The 17836-nt window shown below is 37.3% G+C and overlaps 2 protein-coding genes across 3 annotated transcripts in view; one reads left to right on the top strand and one right to left on the bottom strand.

Annotated features, from left to right (window-relative positions):
* The window catches only part of anks1ab (ankyrin repeat and sterile alpha motif domain containing 1Ab), a 119343-nt gene extending 115529 nt beyond the window's left edge, over positions 1 to 3814 (bottom strand). Inside the window, exons 1-2 of the mRNA XM_067460476.1 lie at positions 3687 to 3814; positions 1210 to 1317 (exon numbers count right to left, since the gene is read on the bottom strand). Coding sequence (XP_067316577.1) covers positions 1210 to 1230 — 21 coding nt within the window. The 5' untranslated portion in view covers positions 1231 to 1317; positions 3687 to 3814. The remainder of the gene's footprint in view (positions 1 to 1209; positions 1318 to 3686) is intronic.
* The window catches only part of LOC137094628 (SAM pointed domain-containing Ets transcription factor), a 37505-nt gene that overhangs the window by 990 nt on the left and 18679 nt on the right, over positions 1 to 17836 (top strand). Inside the window, exons 1-2 of one of the 2 annotated variants that reach the window (XM_067460478.1) lie at positions 8398 to 8532; positions 17609 to 17715. The exons of the other annotated variant lie outside the window; for it this stretch is intronic. The gene's annotated coding sequence lies outside the window, so the exon portion shown is untranslated. Of the gene's footprint in view, positions 1 to 8397; positions 8533 to 17608; positions 17716 to 17836 lie in introns of those variants that run through there. 2 annotated transcript variants of the gene reach the window in all.

The following is a 17836-nucleotide window of genomic DNA, read 5'->3' as shown; positions in this document are numbered from 1 at the left end:
AATATAAAATAATATGATATAATAAAATTTAATATAATTAATATAATACATAATAAAGTTGTATATAATATAATGTAATATGATATAATATAATCAAATGTAATATAATTAATATAATATATAATATAAATTAATATAATGTAATATGATATGATGTAATATGATATAATATAATATTATTAATAAAATATAATGTAATATATAATATAATAAAATGTAATATAATAGGCCTATAACAACCTCGTCTCTCACAGTGTTTGTGTCTTTAAAGGTTTATAAGTTATCGTTCAAAATCAATTTCCCTTTGGAGAAGATGAATAGACTTTTACTTCCGGAACCGACTGTTGCTCTCCATAAAGAAGGAGGATGTGTGTGTCCAAACACTGCAGTTTTTGTGCATTTGTAAATGTGTCTATGTTAAGCTCGTCTAGCCTTTCATTGATAGAGGCCGATATGAATTCAGATGACTGTGAATGCACCTGTTCTCAAGTTGACGCAGTTCACCTGTCATTTGTGTGTGTGTGTGTGTGTGTCCTCACCTAGAAAGATTAAAATTAAAAGGTGTAAAGCTCTTAGGTTTTGTAATGTCATCTGGCTGGCCTCCAGAACACCACCAGCAAACCACAAATGACTGTTTTTTCCCCCCGAAGGGAAAAGTGCAAGTGACTTGTGTTCTGGCTGCCATCCAAATCCGTCAGAGGAAGAAAAGAGCTCAATTTCCAAAAGCAAATGTAAAGTTTCAATTGATTTCCATTGAGGCTAAGCACGGTATTGTGCCTGAGCTAAAGTGTTATTGTCTGAGCGACAAGGGCTAAACTGATTGTGTTATTATACAGATTATCTCACTAAAAAATGCTGGGTTAAAAACAACCCAAGTTGGGTTGAAAATGGACAAACCCAGAAATTGGGTTGTTTGAACCCAGTGAAGGGACCCTTACAAATAACCCAATTTCTGGGTTTGTCCATTTTCAACCCAACTTGAGTTGTTTTTAACCCAGCATTTTTTAGAGCATACAGATTATATGTCCATTCTTAAAGGAATGGATCAAAAATCTGACTTGAAGCCAGGAACGATTCCAGGAAGAACCTTTAACCAAGGCCAGATGAACATTTTTGATTTCTCTGATATACGTACGTGCATTTTAAGATGTTTAAAGGCCAAATAAACGAATAAGGCCATGTTAGTGGACAGCAGATTATTTGTCATACCTGCTCTCTCCTCATTTCCATCACTCGTTCAGTTCACTCTCTTTCTTTCTCTCAGTCTCCTCCTCTTCCTCTCCTGAAACCGAGCTTTGACAGTCTTTTCATTTCCGTCTGCGACAGTGAAGAAAGTAAACATTGGGTCAACTGATATTTAACCTATATTTCATTAAACATTCAGTTAATTCACTGACGGCTATGGAACGCTAGGTAAATAAGTTCATTCACAATATGTACGCATTTAGTATCTTATGAAATTGGCTTCGTTAAAGGTGCACTATGTAAAATTCTTTCAGTAAAATATCCAAAAACCACTAGGCCAGTGTTATATATTTTGTTCAGTTGAGTGCTTACAATATCCCAAATGTTTCCAACTATTTGCAAATCTCGAGAAAATTGCTATTTTAACCAATGAACCGAGAAGTCTGAGGGAGTCAATTGCATTCTTGCATCATCAATGCAATAAATACACTTAAAGCAAACTGCCTAGCAACACCCTAGCAACCACACAGCAATGCGCTAGCACTAAACACAACTTTACAGCAGCATAGCAACACCCTAGCAACCACACAGTAATGCACTAACACTAAACAACACAACTTTACAGCTGCATAGCAATGCGTTTGAAACAATAAAAGCAAATCAGCAACTGCATAGCAACACCCTAGCAACCACACAGTAATGCACTAACACTAAACAACACAACTTTACAGCTGCATAGCAATGCGTTTGAAACAATAAAAGCAAATCAGCAACTGCCTAGCAACACCCTAGCAACCACACAGCAATGCACTTACACTAAACAGAACTTTACAGCTGCATAGCAACACCCTAGCAACCACACAGCAATCCACTAACACTAAACAACACAACTTAACAGCTGCATAGCAATGCATTTCAAACAATAAAAGCAAATCAGCAACTGCCTAGCAACACCCTAACAACCACACAGTAATGCACTAGCAATAAACACAACTTTACAGCTGCATAGCAATGCATTAGAACGCTAAACCAAATTACCAACTGCCTAACAACCACACAGCAATGCACTAACACTAAACACAACTTTACAGCTGCATAGCAACACCCTAGCAACCACAGCAATCTGCGTTACCCTCGTTTCCGAGTTTTATTCTGCAGAAGCGCTTTACTTTCACTGCAGTGCAACAAGTGTCACAGCAGCCGCTGAGAGAACACACAGAGTATCGTCATCATAACATCATTTAACACACTCAGATGTGTCTAATATGATAAACAGCTGCGTTCCTCACGCTCACGACTGGAAAAGAGGAAATGGCGCCGGCGACTGTGGCATAATAAAAGTCCCGCTGCTGGCGAGGTGTGTGTTGTTCAAACTCTCCAGAGGCCTCGCTCAGCTCCTCAGCACTCGCTCCAGCTCTGCTTCACTACAGTAACGTTAATAATCACACCCATCAACATGATTTCTGTCCGAGTCCTGTCCCGATTCTTTCCCACCGGCTGTGAGGTGAAGAACAAATGTCCCAAGATTCTGAGCTCAAACTTGGCCTCATCAAACTACGCCTTTGTTTTGAACAGGCAACCTCTAGCGGATGGAAAAAAGTTACACAGTGCACCTTTAATGTCCTTTTATATTTCAAAATTAGACTAAATGTTATTGGATTGCATGATTATTTTTGTCGGTTGTTTAATATTTTTATCCTAAAACAGCTGTCAAATACGAAACGTTTAGTTTAGCTACTTAACTACGAAACCAAAATTCTAGTAGTCGGTCCCAATACCATAAAGATTTTACGGTTCTCAGAACCAATTTTCGTACCACAGCAAAATTTGCTGGAACTATTTCATTTAACTATTTGGAAAAAAATGTTTTATTATTTATGATGGTAATTGTTGGACTTTTTTCCCCAAAGTCCTCCCCAAGTTCAATGATCGGCCATGAGTCGAGCTATCAGGTAATCATTATAATAATAGGCTAAACATTTGAAGGTTGAACATTGTTTATAAAAAAAGATAAAGTGAAAATAAGCAACCCTCTACGCACTCGCACACCTAATAATAATTATTAGTAGTAGTTATAGTTTTATTACATTGAGACAACTGTAGCCTAATTTGTTTTCTTCAATTTTAGCCAAACTTTTATTTTGACGGGTTGCCGTGAGGCGCTTTGAGTTTGTGTTTATGATATGTCGATAGTTTTTCTCAAATTAATCGGTAAAATGAAGTGGGTTTGGAGATGAAGTTTGTGCTTTCATGTCCTCATGTAATGAGAAGCTAGAGGCTAAAAAAAACCTCGAGCGTCACGTGTGTGTGTGTGTGTGTGTGTGTGTGTGTGTGTGTGTGTGTGTGTGTGTGAAACCGCGCGTCAGCGGCATTTATTCACACAGGGACTTGCAGATGCATGATTAATATGTAAATAGTGTATTCGCAGACACTATATGGGCTAGAGAGGTCATTGTAAACACGGAAGCGGCTGAAAGCTTTATATTAGTACTGAATATTACCTGTACTACAGAAGTGCTGGTATCCTCACGTTTTCAAAATTTCAGGTACAAAAATACAGGTACTTGTGACATCTCTACAACACCTGTTTACTGAAGCGTCACGAGCATTGCACTCAGTGGCATCTGTGACTATAAAGCCCGTCTACTTTGATTTGATTGGTCATCTCAAATAGTCTGACATTGACGAGCGGTAACAGACCAATGACAGCCCAGATGATAAGATATTGGCGCTGTCAATATCCTTGCAGTAGTGTTAAAGGAATAGTTCACCCCCCAAAAAATGAAATTTACCCCATGATTTACTCGCACTCAAGCTAGTTGTGGATCCATTCTTCTTTCAGACGAACACAATCAAAGTTATATTAAAAAAATGTCCTGGGTCTTCCAAGCTTTATAATGGAAGTGAATGGCTGAAGTGCATCTGTAAAAGTGCATCTATCATCATTAAAGTGCATCTATCCATTATAAAAGTGCATCCATCCATTATAAAAGTGCCTATTCATTTTAAAAGTTCATCTATTCATTATAAAAGTGCATCAATTCATTATAAAAGTGCATCTATCCATCATAAAAGTGCATCTATTCATTATAAAAGTGCGTCTATCCATCATAAAAGTGCATCTATCCATCATAAAAGTGCATCTATCCATCATAAAAGTGCATCTATCCATCATAAAAGTGCATCTAACCATCATAAAAGTGCATCTATCCATCATAAAAGTGCATATATCCATCATAAAAGTGCATCTATCCATCATAAAAGTGCATATATCCATCATAAAAGTGCATCTAACCAGGGGCGTGGGACTGGGGGGATAAAGGGTACTGAGTAACCAGGGCCCGAGGCAGGGGGGGGGGCCTTAGAAGTCAGTTTTCTATACATACACATACATGGTACGGGGGCCCAGCAAGATGGTTTGTACCCAGGGCCCAAAATTTCGTGCTACGCCCCTGCATCTAACCATCATAAAAGTGCATCTAACCATCATAAAAGTGCATCTAACCATCATAAAAGTTCTCCACGCGGCTCCAGGGGCCTCCTGAAGCAAATCCATGGGTTTGAGTAAGAAAAATATCCATATTTAACACGTAATAAAGTTAAATATTTAGCTTCCACCAGGCCGCCTTCCGTATTCAACTTAAGAAAAAGTGTAACTGGTGCGAAGATGACGTCCGGCGTAGCACAAGCATTTTAAACTGCGAGAGGCGTTACACTGTCTGCGTAAGTTGAATACGGAAGGCAGTCCACTAGAAGCAGAATATTTTCTGTTAAATATGGATTTTTTTTTAACACAAACCCAGACCTTTAGAAGGCCTTTATTAACCCCTGGAGCCATGTGGAGCACTTTTATAATGGATGGATTATAAAAACCTAAAGAACTTTGTGTAGAACCCAGATCCGGCCCACATCTGAAACATGTGGATTGCATGCGTAGCAGATTTGGCCTGAGGGAAGGTTCTTTATGAAACCATCAATGCATAAAGAGTTTACAGCCATAAGCATGAGCTAGTTTTCTGTGGCTTGACAGTAAAATTCACGGTTAATTTTCATCATGAGGAAAGAAGCAGTTTCTCAAGGGTTCGTATGGATTTTTCACTTTTGAGATGGTCTGCATGTCAAGAGATGAGATTGACAAGCCGATAATCATCATGTGACCAAACCTGGCACAGGGACATCACACCTGCTCTGGAGGTCGAGGAAGAATAAATGTGATCTTGAGTCATGAAGAATTCCCCTTGATTTCGCTAAAAGATCCCAGAATGGATCAGAGATACTTATCAAAGACGGCTGTCAGCGGTTGAGTGACTTAATATGGCAATTTGCATATAAACATGCCATGCCAGTTTTTGTTCAAACAGCTGGGGAGGATTGTGTTTGTAGAGAGATGACGGACTCGCTTTGGACACTGAAAAAAAGTATATTTTTCTTCTTCTTTTTTTACAATTCAAGTTTTTATAGTTTTCATCCGGTACATGACAATATCATACAAAACACAGATTACTGTCATGTACCAATGCTACACTCTATAAAATGCTGGGTTAAAAACAACCCAAGTTGGGTTGAAAATAGACAAACCCAGCGATTGAGTTGTTTTAACCCAGCGATTGATTTGTTTTAACCCAGTGATTGGGATGTTTTAACCCAGCGATTGATTTGTTTTAACCCAGTGATTGGGTTGTTTTAACCCAGCGATTGATTTGTTTTAACCCAGCGATTGGGATGTTTTAACCCAGCAATTGATTTGTTTTAACCCAGTGATTGGGTTGTTTTAACCCAGCGATTGATTTGTTTTAACCCAGTGATTGGGATGTTTTAACCCAGCGATTGGTATGTTTTAACCCAGCGATTGATTTGTTTTAACCCAGTGATTGGGTTGTTTTAACCCAGCGATTGATTTGTTTTAACCCAGCGATTGGGATGTTTTAACCCAGCGATTGGGATGTTTTAACCCAGCGATTGATTTGTTTTAACCCAGTGATTGGGATGTTTTAACCCAGCGATTAATTTGTTTTAACCCAGCGATTGGGATGTTTTAACCCAGCGATTGATTTGTTTTAACCCAGTGATTGATTTGTTTTAATCCAGTGATTGTTTTGCTTTAACCCAGTGATTGGGATGTTTTAACCCAGCGATTGGGATGTTTTAACCCAGTGATTGATTTGTTTTAACCCAGTGATTGGGATGTTTTAACCAAGCGATTGATTTGTTTTAACCCAGCGATTGGGATGTTTTAACCCAGCGATTGATTTGTTTTAACCCAGTGATTGGGATGTTTTAACCCAGCGATTGATTTGTTTTAACCCAGCGATTGGGATGTTTTAACCCAGCGATTGATTTGTTTTAACCCAGCGATTGATTTGTTTTAACCCAGTGATTGATTTGTTTTAACCCAGTGATTGGGATGTTTTAACCCAGCGATTGATTTGTTTTAACCCAGTGATTGATTTGTTTTAACCCAGTGATTAATTTGTTTTAACCCAGCGATTGATTTGTTTTAACCCAGTGATTGATTTGTTTTAACCCAGCGATTGGGATGTTTTAACCCAGCGATTGATTTGTTTTAACCCAGCGATTGGGATGTTTTAACCCAGCGATTGATTTTTTTTAACCCAGTGATTGGGATGTTTTAACCCAGCGATTTATTTGTTTTAACCCAGCGATTGGGATGTTTTAACCCAGCGATTGATTTGTTTTAACCCAGTGATTGATTTGTTTTAACCCAGTGATTGTTTTGTTTTAACCCAGTGATTGGGATGTTTTAACCCAGCGATTGATTTGTTTTAACCCAGTGATTGATTTGTTTTAACCAAGTGATTGGGATGTTTTAACCCAGTGATTAATTTGTTTTAACCCAGTGATTGGGATGTTTTAACCAAGCGATTGATTTGTTTTAACCCAGTGATTGGGATGTTTTAACCCAGTGATTGGGTTGTTTTAACCAAGCGATTGATTTGTTTTAACCCAGCGATTGGGATGTTTTAACCCAGCAATTGATTTGTTTTAACCCAGTGATTGATTTGTTTTAACCCAGTGATTGATTTGTTTTAACCCAGTGATTGATTTGTTTTAACCCAGTGATTGGAATGCTTTAACCAAGCGATTGGGATGTTTTAACCAAGCGATTGATCTGTTTTAACCCAGTGATTGGGTTGTTTTAACCAAGCGATTGATTTGTTTTAACCCGGCGATTGGGATTTTTTAACCCAGCGATTGATTCGTTTTAACCCAGCGATTGGGATGTTTTAACCCAGCGATTGATTCGTTTTATCCCAGCGATTGATTTGTTTTAAGCCAGCGATTAATTTGTTTTAACCCAGCATTTGATGTGCTTTAACCCATTGATTGAGTTGTTTTAACCCAGCGATTCAGTTGTTTTAACCCAGAGATTGGGTTGTTTTAACCCAGCAATTGGAATGCTTTAACCAAGCGATTGATTTGTTTTAACCCAGCGATTAGAATGTTTTAACCCAGCGATTGGGATGTTTTAACCTAGCGATTGAGTTGTTTTAACCCAGAGATTGGGTGGTTTTAACCCAGTGATTGGGATGTTTTAACCCAGCGATTGAGTTGTTTTAACCCAGAGATTGGGTGGTTTTAACCCAGTGATTGGGATGTTTTAACCTAGCGATTGAGTTGTTTTAACCCAGAGATTGGGTGGTTTTAACCCAGTGATTGGGATGTTTTAACCCAGCGATTGAGTTGTTTTAACCCAGAGATTGGGTGGTTTTAACCCAGTGATTTCTTTGTTTTAACCCAGAGGTTGGATTGTTTTAACCCACTGATTGGGAAGTTTTAACACAGCGATTCATTTATTTTAAGCAAATATTTAACCCAACCGCTGGTTTAAAACAACCCAATTGCTGCAGGTTTGTCCATTTTCAACCCAACTTGGGTTGGTTTTTACCCAGCATTTCCCCGATTACATCCCCAATGTCCTTTTCCCATATTGTCTTTAAATTTGAGCAGTCATAGCTGAGCACATGGTTGGTCTCCCTGTAGAACAGATGCTTTTTGTTGATGTTCGACTACTTTGAGCGAGTCCAAATACTTTCCATGGGCTGTAGGGAAGCCTTGTCTTGACCTTGACGAGTGTTTTTGAGACTCAGCCAATCGTTGTGCGACACATCACTGGAGCTCGGTCATATGGGGGAGCACCGCACTAATTGCTTGTAATGATTACCAAATCTTTTATGTCCTTATGATGTGAACGAGCCGAATATTGTGCAGCTGTTGCTGAAACCCTGCAGTCGACCGAGCATTTCCTCCAGTCGGACACATTTACTATGAGCACGGCATGTACACACGCTAACAGACTCATTGAGCGGTGACGCGCGCTATTAATAGGTAATGTTTTGATATTGAACTGGGCTCTGCTGGTTGCTATGCCGGGACAGAACAGGAAACATTTTATATATATCAAAATAACAATAAATATGCTATTTTACCTACACACATATAATTTTAGTTTTTTAATATATAATTTATATATAAAAATATAAAAAATTTAAAATATGCTTTTTTACATTAATTTTCCAACAGACACACACACACACACACACACACACACACACACACACACACACACACACACGCACAAAGGCACACACGCACACACATGCACACACATGCACACACACACACACACACACACACACACACACACACACACACACACACACACACACACACACACACACACACACACACACACACACACACACACACACACACACACACATTCGTTTTCCCCCCAAAATTTTTAAGATATAAAGAATAAGAAATAGGTAACTAATAATTAACATAAAAATAATGCAACTTTTACATTTATTTTATGTTTGCTTTTTAAAGAAGTGCACCATGAACAAATGAGTCACTATTAATAAAACCTATTTTTTATTTATTTGTTTAGGCTATGAATTGTATTTTTGTTGTTGTTTTTTTTACCTTTTACGACGATTAAACACTTTAATATGTTATATATATATATATATATATATATATATATATATATATATATATATATATATATATATATATATATATATATATATATATATACACACAACACATACACAAACATTGTTTTTTTTCTTAATAAAAATAAAACTGCTACTTCACTTTCAACAGCAAACACACACACACACATACACACACACACACACACACACACACACACACACACACACACACACACACACACACACACACACACACACACACACACACACGATTTATTTATTTTACTGTTTTGTCAGGAAGTGCACCATCCATATTGCACTTTGAGATTCTTCAGAATGAAAAGTGCATTATAAATAAAATCTATTATTGTTATTATTATTATAATAAATTAATCACTATAAATGAAACCTATTATTTTTTATTTATTCTATTTATTTTTCATTTTTTTTAAAAGACAAGTAAAAAAAAATTCCTAGTAAATTCTCAATACTTAAAGGGAAATGATTAGGTTATTATGATTTATTTCCTCTCCAGTGTGTTTTTAAGGAAGCGCACCATGCATAAATAAATCACTAATGTAACCCGGGAAGGGCCAGTCTTGTGTCAGTGATAGATCAAGCATTTATTGCATGGACGAACTTTAAAATGCATTTACATTATATACATATACTACTACTACTACTAATAATAATATGTTTAATTTATATAGTGCCTTTTCCAAGCTCAAGGACGCTTCACAATAACAGTAAATAACAAGCAGTTTATACATAGACGGACAGTGGACATTTGCCCAGTCCAAGTAATGAGTGATTGCAGTTTACAATAGAATATGATAAACAGGTAAACAAACATTAATAATTACAGATGGATGGTGGGCAGTTAGAGATGAAACAGATTATTGGTAGTGAGTTAACATTTTGACTGTGTTATGTCAAGTTAACATTTTCATGACTGATAATACTGATTAAACAAATGTGTTCTGAGTTAACACTCATACATGCATTCATGACTATAATAGTGCACTCTAAAAAAATTCTGGGTAAAAACAACCAAATGTTGGGTCAAATATGGACTAACTCAGCAATTAAGTTGTTTTAACCCAGCGATTGGGTTGTCTTAAGCAAATATTTAACCCAACCGCAGGATTAAAACAACCCAATCGCTGGCTTAAAACAGCCCAATTGCTGGGTTGGTCCAAATTTGACCCAACATTGGGTTAAAACAACCCAACATTTTTTAGAGTGTGTATAACATATGTGTGACCCCCCCGAAGGCCACTGTGTCATTCACACGCTGCTGATAAACAGTCGTTCTCTAGCACTGAATGCTGATGACCTGGCAAATGGAGCGGCTCTTAACCCTTCCAAAATGAATTTTCAGTCTTTAACCAAACTCATTTAGGGATCAGTCACGGGCCTAATCCTGTGTTTGCATCTCCTCTCCGCTGCTTTCTCTCTGCTGGCCGGAGTCAATATGACTAAATGTGCCTGTCTAATGGGCTTATCGCAAGCTGGTGCACCCTAAAGTGGACACTAGGTTACAGACTCGAAACTAAGCCGGTGGCGAAATCACGCGCCATCATTTTCCTCGGAGAAGAGAGGGAGGGGGATGAGAAAGCAGCGGGAGTCTGGAGATGAGAAAGAAAGGATAACTTCATTTCCTTTAGGGTTTGCTCCAGGACAGCTTCAAAGCCTCCGTTTGTGTTTGCATACGAGATGAGAGAGAGCCAGAGACAAACGCTTTGACCTCTCGCCATTCCATCGCCGCGTCCGGCGTGACACACACTCTAAAAAATATTTTAAAAATAAGTTGCCTAAAAATTTTTAGTTCATTGAAATTAAACATTTTAGTTAATACAATGAACTTTTTTTTTTAATCTACAATATTTATTCAAATATTATTTAAAGATGTTGTAAGCATATTGGGTAATTGTGTGTTTTATTTGTGATGACGCAGTGAAGCTAAATTGTGCTATTTTTATGATTTAGCACATTTTTATGTGGTTCAGATACAATAATAATTTGAGTTTCTATTTATTAAACCAATTTCCTTCATTGCATCAACTCAATTTTTTATTTCAATAAACTCATATTTTTAAGGCAACCAGGTTATTTACTTTTTCAAGTTAAACCAACAATATTGTTTTACAGTGCATGAGTGAGTTCGACGCTTTATGATTTGAAATCTTGCCTATAAAAACGCCTTAAAACAATACAGATCTGATCATATTTCAAATGGATGATATTTCATAATTGATGAACTTTACACAGTCATTAAACCATGGGCGTCGGAAGCAAATAAAAAGTGGGTGGGTCCTCTCTCTCAGAATTTTTCTTACTGTAGTAACGTTAGATGCCATTTACATTAAATACTAATATACCGCCGTTTACTAAACGATTGATTGGGCCAGACAAAATTACAGAAATCACTGAGTTATTAACCGTGGCTACACTCTATAAAATAAAAACGGAAAATGTACTGGTCATTTTCTACCAGTATATAATCCAGTAATTTTACAAAAAATTTCCGTTAACCCTTAAAACACAAACTAATGCAATGTGTAATTCAAAATACAGTGAAACACCTTTGATACCATGAATGATACCAAAAAAAAAACAATATGGAAAATTCCTTCATATTTATACCGTACATTACATTATGCCCTATTTTTAGAGACTTTTTACAGCGTATAGTGTAGCGGTAAGAGACGCATGGCTTCAAGTTTTGACGCAAATCTATCAGAGGTTCGAATCTGCCTTTTACCACACTCGCTCTACTCCCTTTTCCCATCACATATCAGATCAGAAAGGCATTTATTTTCAATAAAAATGTAGAAAATATTAGAAAAGTGGAAATAAAGCGTCTAACGTGTTTAATAGTAAGTGTTTCTCGTATGAGGTAAACAGACATATGCTGAATTAGAGACGATAAAAGCCAATTATTATTATTATTATTATTAAAACGCCAATACAGATCTGATAATATGTCAAATGGATTATGACATCCCTGCTTTAGAGCTGAATTTCATAATTGATGAACTTTACACAGTCATTGAACTGAATCAACACTGAACAAGGACACTATTGTCCTCACAGCAGAATTGAGTTCTGTTTGCATCATTGCTCATTACAGTAAAGCTGCTTTAAACAATCTGTATTGTATAAACACTTTATTTTAAGGTATATATTAAATATTACACATTTTAAGGCTGACCTAACAATCATTTAACTGCTTTGAACAATAAAAAATTGATCATGTTCTGTCTATGATATAGTAAAGAGATGTGTTTTTAGTCTAGATTTAAACTGACAGAGTGTGTCGGCTTCCCGAACAATGCTGTTCCAGAGTTTAGGAGCTAAATGGGAAAAGGATCGACCGCCTGCAGTTGATTTAGATATTCTAGGTATTATCAACTGGCCAGAGTTTTGAGACCACAATAGACGTGATGGAGTATAATGTGTTAAGAGCTCGCTTAAGTACTGGGGAGCTAAACCATTCAGTGCTTTGTAAGTAACAAGCAAGATTTTAAAATGTATGCAATGTTTAAAAGGGAGCCAGTGCAGTGTTGACAGAACTGGACTAATATGATCATACTTCCTGGTTCTAGGAAGAACTCGAGCTGCTGCATTTTGGACCAGCTGGAGTTTGTTTATTAAGCGAGCAGGGCAACCACCCAGTAGAGCATTACACACTCTAAAAAATGCTGATTGGGTTAAAAACAACACAAGTTGGGTAGAACATGGACAAACCCAGAAATTAACCTGCCGGGTTAAAGCAACCCATTCACTGGGTTAAAACAACCCAATTTTCAACCCAACTTGGGGTGTTTTTAGCCCAGAATTTTTTTAGAGTGCCGTAATCTAGCCTTTAAGTCATAAACGCATGAACTAACAGTTCGGCATTTTGCACTGAGTGCCGTAATTTAGATATATTGATAAGATGATAGAATGCAGTTTTACAGATGCTAGAAACATGGCCCTCAAATGAAAGATTGGTATCAAAGAGCACACACTGCAATTAGGTTGTTTTAACCCAGTGAATGGGTTGTTTTAAGCAAACATTTAACCCAACTGCTGGGTTAAAACAACCCAATTGCTGGGTTTGTCCATTTTCAACCCAACTTGGGTTGTTTTTAACCCAGCATTTTTTAGAGCACAACCAGGTTCCAAACTGCCAACAAGCAGCCATCAAATAACAGATATAAATATAAAATATATAATAACAACAATTGGTAACACTTTACATTAAGGTACACTCTGAAAATGCTGGGTTGTTTTAACCCAATGTTGGGTTGTTTTAACCCTGGGATTGGTTTAAATATTTGCTTAAGACAACCCAATTGCTGGGTTAGTTCATATTTGACCCAACATTGGGTTGTTTTTTACCCAGATTTTTTTTTAAAATGTTAATATTATTTAGTACTAAATGAACTTGCAACTTCAGCATTTCTTAGTAACATCTTAGTTGATGTTAATTTCAATATTTACTACATTATTAAAATCAAACGTATCTGTTGTAACTATATTAATATACAATGGATGTGAGCTAACAAACTAAACATTTTATTAATTAACATAAACAAAAAATGAATAAATACTGTAACATATTGCTCATTATTGTTAGTCAGCTAATGGGACCTTACTGTAAATAATAATATGTAAAGTTATAATAGAGCAGAATTTTAAAAAGCCTTTGACAAACTTCACTTAACAAAAAAAAAAGGAAAATTCAACCGAGAGACACAGTAAAAGGTTGGAGCCACTATAATCCTGATTGTTTTTATTTTATACCTCATTTCCTCGGCTATGGCTGGGCGTGGAGTAATCTTGCGGTTTTATGAATGACGGCGACGGTGTGTCCAAACAAACGGAGGCTGTCCGAGAACATGTGGCAGATGGGGAAGGTCCTGTAGACACGCTCTAATGACCGCTCATTACCTACAAATGCGTCTTATTCTCCATCTGTGCTGTGGACTTTAAATCAAAAGATTATGGACGAATATTTACTTATGAGGCTACCCAACAAATACCCTCACAGGATATATATATATGAAGCATTTATGGCAATCAATAAAACATATATAATCCAAAACAGTGCAGGATGATACAGACATCATAGATGTGGTTGCTGAAAGATTAATTTGTTTGGTGAAAACGGGAAACGGACTGGATCTGAATTGGCATCATCCACATTAAAGCGGAAAATTTCACTCGAAAATGTACATTTTCAAAGTCCGCTCTAAACCTTTATGTCTCTTTCTTCTGCAAAACACAAAAAAGAAGAAGGTTTGATTTTGAAATGATGACAGAATAAAAAAAGTTAAGGTGAACAATCTCTTTAACTCTTTCCTCGCAGCGTTTTTGAATATTTTAATATGCAATATATCAAAAGAAAGAACCAAGCCTCTGCTTTTAAAAACAGGAAACCCATTTTATTCTAGCTTCATGCATTGGGTTACACTTTATTTTACTGTGTCATTGTTACGGTGTAATTATTAAGTACTGAGTAATATTTAGTAACTACATGCACTTACTTTAGAGTTAGCATTTGGTTGAGGGTTAGTTGCATGTAATATGTATAATTTACTGTTATTACTATGACATGTGTAACAAGGACAGTGTAAAATAAAGTGTTACATGCATAGTTTTTTTTATCAGCATTTGAGTGTTGGTAAGTTTCATTAAAAAACACTATTTTGAGCAAAAAGCTGAGAAAATCATGTTTTTGTCAAAGACTATACATCGATCAAACACAGATGTAGATTGAGTCCATTAACACCCTAAAGTTTCACAGTCCTATCGCTCGTCCTGGGTCAACATTTTTATTTTAGCAGTTTTGATTTATATGCTGATGATCGCGTTATTTTACATATGCATATGATATCGCTTGTTTCTGCTTCTTCCTTGCATGTGTTTTGATCAGGAGCACTCTTTAAGAAGATGTGTAATAGCGCCTCCTACCGTATAACAAAATTAAGTTTTTGGCAATTTAAGACTTAAAGTCCCCCGTAGTCAATCTTTTTATCCCTTAAAACTCATCTTTAATCACCAAAATTACATATTTAAATGTTTTCATCCTGTGAAAACTAAATTCTTTATGCCTTCAACTAGCTTAAATGTAACTCGAAACCATTGCTTTATTTAGTATGCAAGGAATCATGCATATGCAAATGAGCCCGCCTCCCCTCACTCGCACAGGCTAGTATCAGATTGGTAATGCGTTTTATGTATCGCTCTCTACAATGCCAGAAACAAAACAGTAATTAATATCATTGTTAATATGATAATTCACCCTCTATATTGCTAAATGTACCTGATTTTTCATATCAATCGAAAAATATAGCGGGATAACCTGCTTCTCTTGAGAGTCCTTTATGCTGAAGCCCCGCCCACAGCAGTCATAGCTAATGATATGCTAAAGCCCCGCCCACAGCAGTCATAGCTAATGATATGCTAAAGCCCCGCCCACAGCAGTCATAGCTAATGATATGTTAAAGCCCCGCCCACAGCAGTCATAGCTAATGATATGTTAAAGCCCCGCCCACAGCAGTCATAGCTAATGATATGCAAAAGCCCCGCCCACAGCAGACATAGCTAATGATATGTTAAAGCCCCGCCCACAGCAGTCATAGCTGATGATATGCTAAAGCCCCGCCCCCAGCAGAAATAGCTAATGATATGCTGAAGCCCCGCCCACAGTAGACATAGCTAATGATATGTTAAAGCCCCGCCCACAGCAGACATAGCAAATGATATGTTAAAGCCCCGCCCACAGCAGACATAGCTAATGATATGTTAAAGCCCCGCCCACAGCAGACATAGCTAATGATATGTTAAAGCCCCGCCCACAGCAGACATAGCTAATGATATGCAAAAGCCCCGCCCACAGCAGACATAGCTAATGATATGTTAAAGCCCCGGCCACAGCAGTCATAGCTGATGATATGCTAAAGCCCCGCCCCCAGCAGAAATAGCTAATGATATGCTGAAGCCCCGCCCACAGCAGACATAGCTAATGATATGTTAAAGCCCCGCCCACAGCAGACATAGCAAATGATATGTTAAAGCCCCGCCCACAGCAGACATAGCTAATGATATGTTAAAGCCCCGCCCACAGCAGACATAGCTAATGATATGTTAAAGCCCCGCCCACAGCAGACATAGCTAATGATATGTTAAAGCCCCGCCCACAGCAGACATAGCTAATGATATGCAAAAGCCCCGCCCACAGCAGACATAGCTAATGATATGTTAAAGCCCCGCCCACAGCAGTCATAGCTGATGGTATGCTAAAGCCCCGCCCCCAGCAGAAATAGCTAATGATATGCTGAAGCCCCGCCCACAGCAGACATAGCTAATGATATGCTAAAGCCCCGCCCACAGCAGACATAGCTAATGATATGCTAAAGCCCCGCCCACAGCAGTCATAGCTAATGATATGCTAAAGCCCCGCCCACAGCAGTCATAGCTAATGATATACTAAAGCCCCGCCCACAGCAGTCATAGCTAATGATATGTTAAAGCCCCGCCCACAGCAGTCATAGCTGATGATATGCTAAAGCCCCGCCCCCAGCAGAAATAGCTAATGATATGCTGAAGCCCCGCCCACAGCAGACATAGCTAATGATACAGCTAATGATACACCGGCGATTTCAATCCGTGTTTTTGAGACTGTCTTTGGTTCAGTTTCAAGGAGAAGCAATGGTGTCGACTTATGAATATGCACGATTAGCCTCAAAGCTTATTAAAAACATCACATAGACAACAACATTAAAAACTTGATTTCCACCACAGGCGACAGCAGACAGTCCACTAAAACTCTAATGACTGCTCCTTGACATGTAGTTGTAAAGTTAATTATAGTCTACACTGTAAAAAATATTGTTGGTTTAACTTTAAAAAGTAAGTAACCTGGTTGCTTTAAAATTTTGAGTTTATTGAAATAAAAAAATTAAGTTGATAAAATGAAGGAAATTTGTTTAATAAATAGAAACTCAAAATATTTTTGTATCTGAACCACATAAAAAATGTGATAAATCATGAAAATAGCACAATTTGGCTGCGTCATCACAAATAAAACACACACAATTACCCAATATGCTCACAACATCTTTTAATAATATTTGAATAAATGTTGTCGATTCTCAAAAAACTCAAATGTTTAATTTAAATGAACTCAACATTTTAAGGCAACCAGGTAACTTATTTTTAAATATTTTTTACAGTGTAAAATGGAGCAAATCTTCCTAATGCATTCTTGTAAATAGCATCTGTTTCTACTTTTACAGATGCAAATATGACACTCAAACGCTTTGATGTCCAAATGAACAGTAGTACTCACCTGACCCGTGTCGGCTCCTTTAATCACGCTCTGCTCCGACAGCACCGCCGATGTTCTTCATGTAATGTGGAAGCCCTGACGAGACCTTCATGATTCATGATGTTCCTTTTTTCTGTCACAGGGAATATTTTACAGCTTTTTTGCATTCCTGGGAGTTTCCTAAACACCCCGGGCAGATTTTAATGTTACACGGCCTTTGAGCACAGAACAACTTATATTTAAGGAAAGGTCAGTGTTAAGACCAAGCGTCTGTGAAGAACATTTTTAAGTTTTAGTCTATTATTTATTGCATTTGCCATTTTTATTAGTTCTATATTTATACGTTTTTACATTTCTATTTAGCTTTAAT

The sequence above is a fragment of the Pseudorasbora parva genome, chromosome 12 (genome assembly GCF_024679245.1).
Source record: "Pseudorasbora parva isolate DD20220531a chromosome 12, ASM2467924v1, whole genome shotgun sequence".
NCBI classification, from domain to species: Eukaryota; Metazoa; Chordata; class Actinopteri; order Cypriniformes; family Gobionidae; genus Pseudorasbora; species Pseudorasbora parva.
The sequence above is the reverse complement of the archived record's forward strand: the minus strand, read 5'-3'. Positions and strand labels throughout refer to the sequence as shown.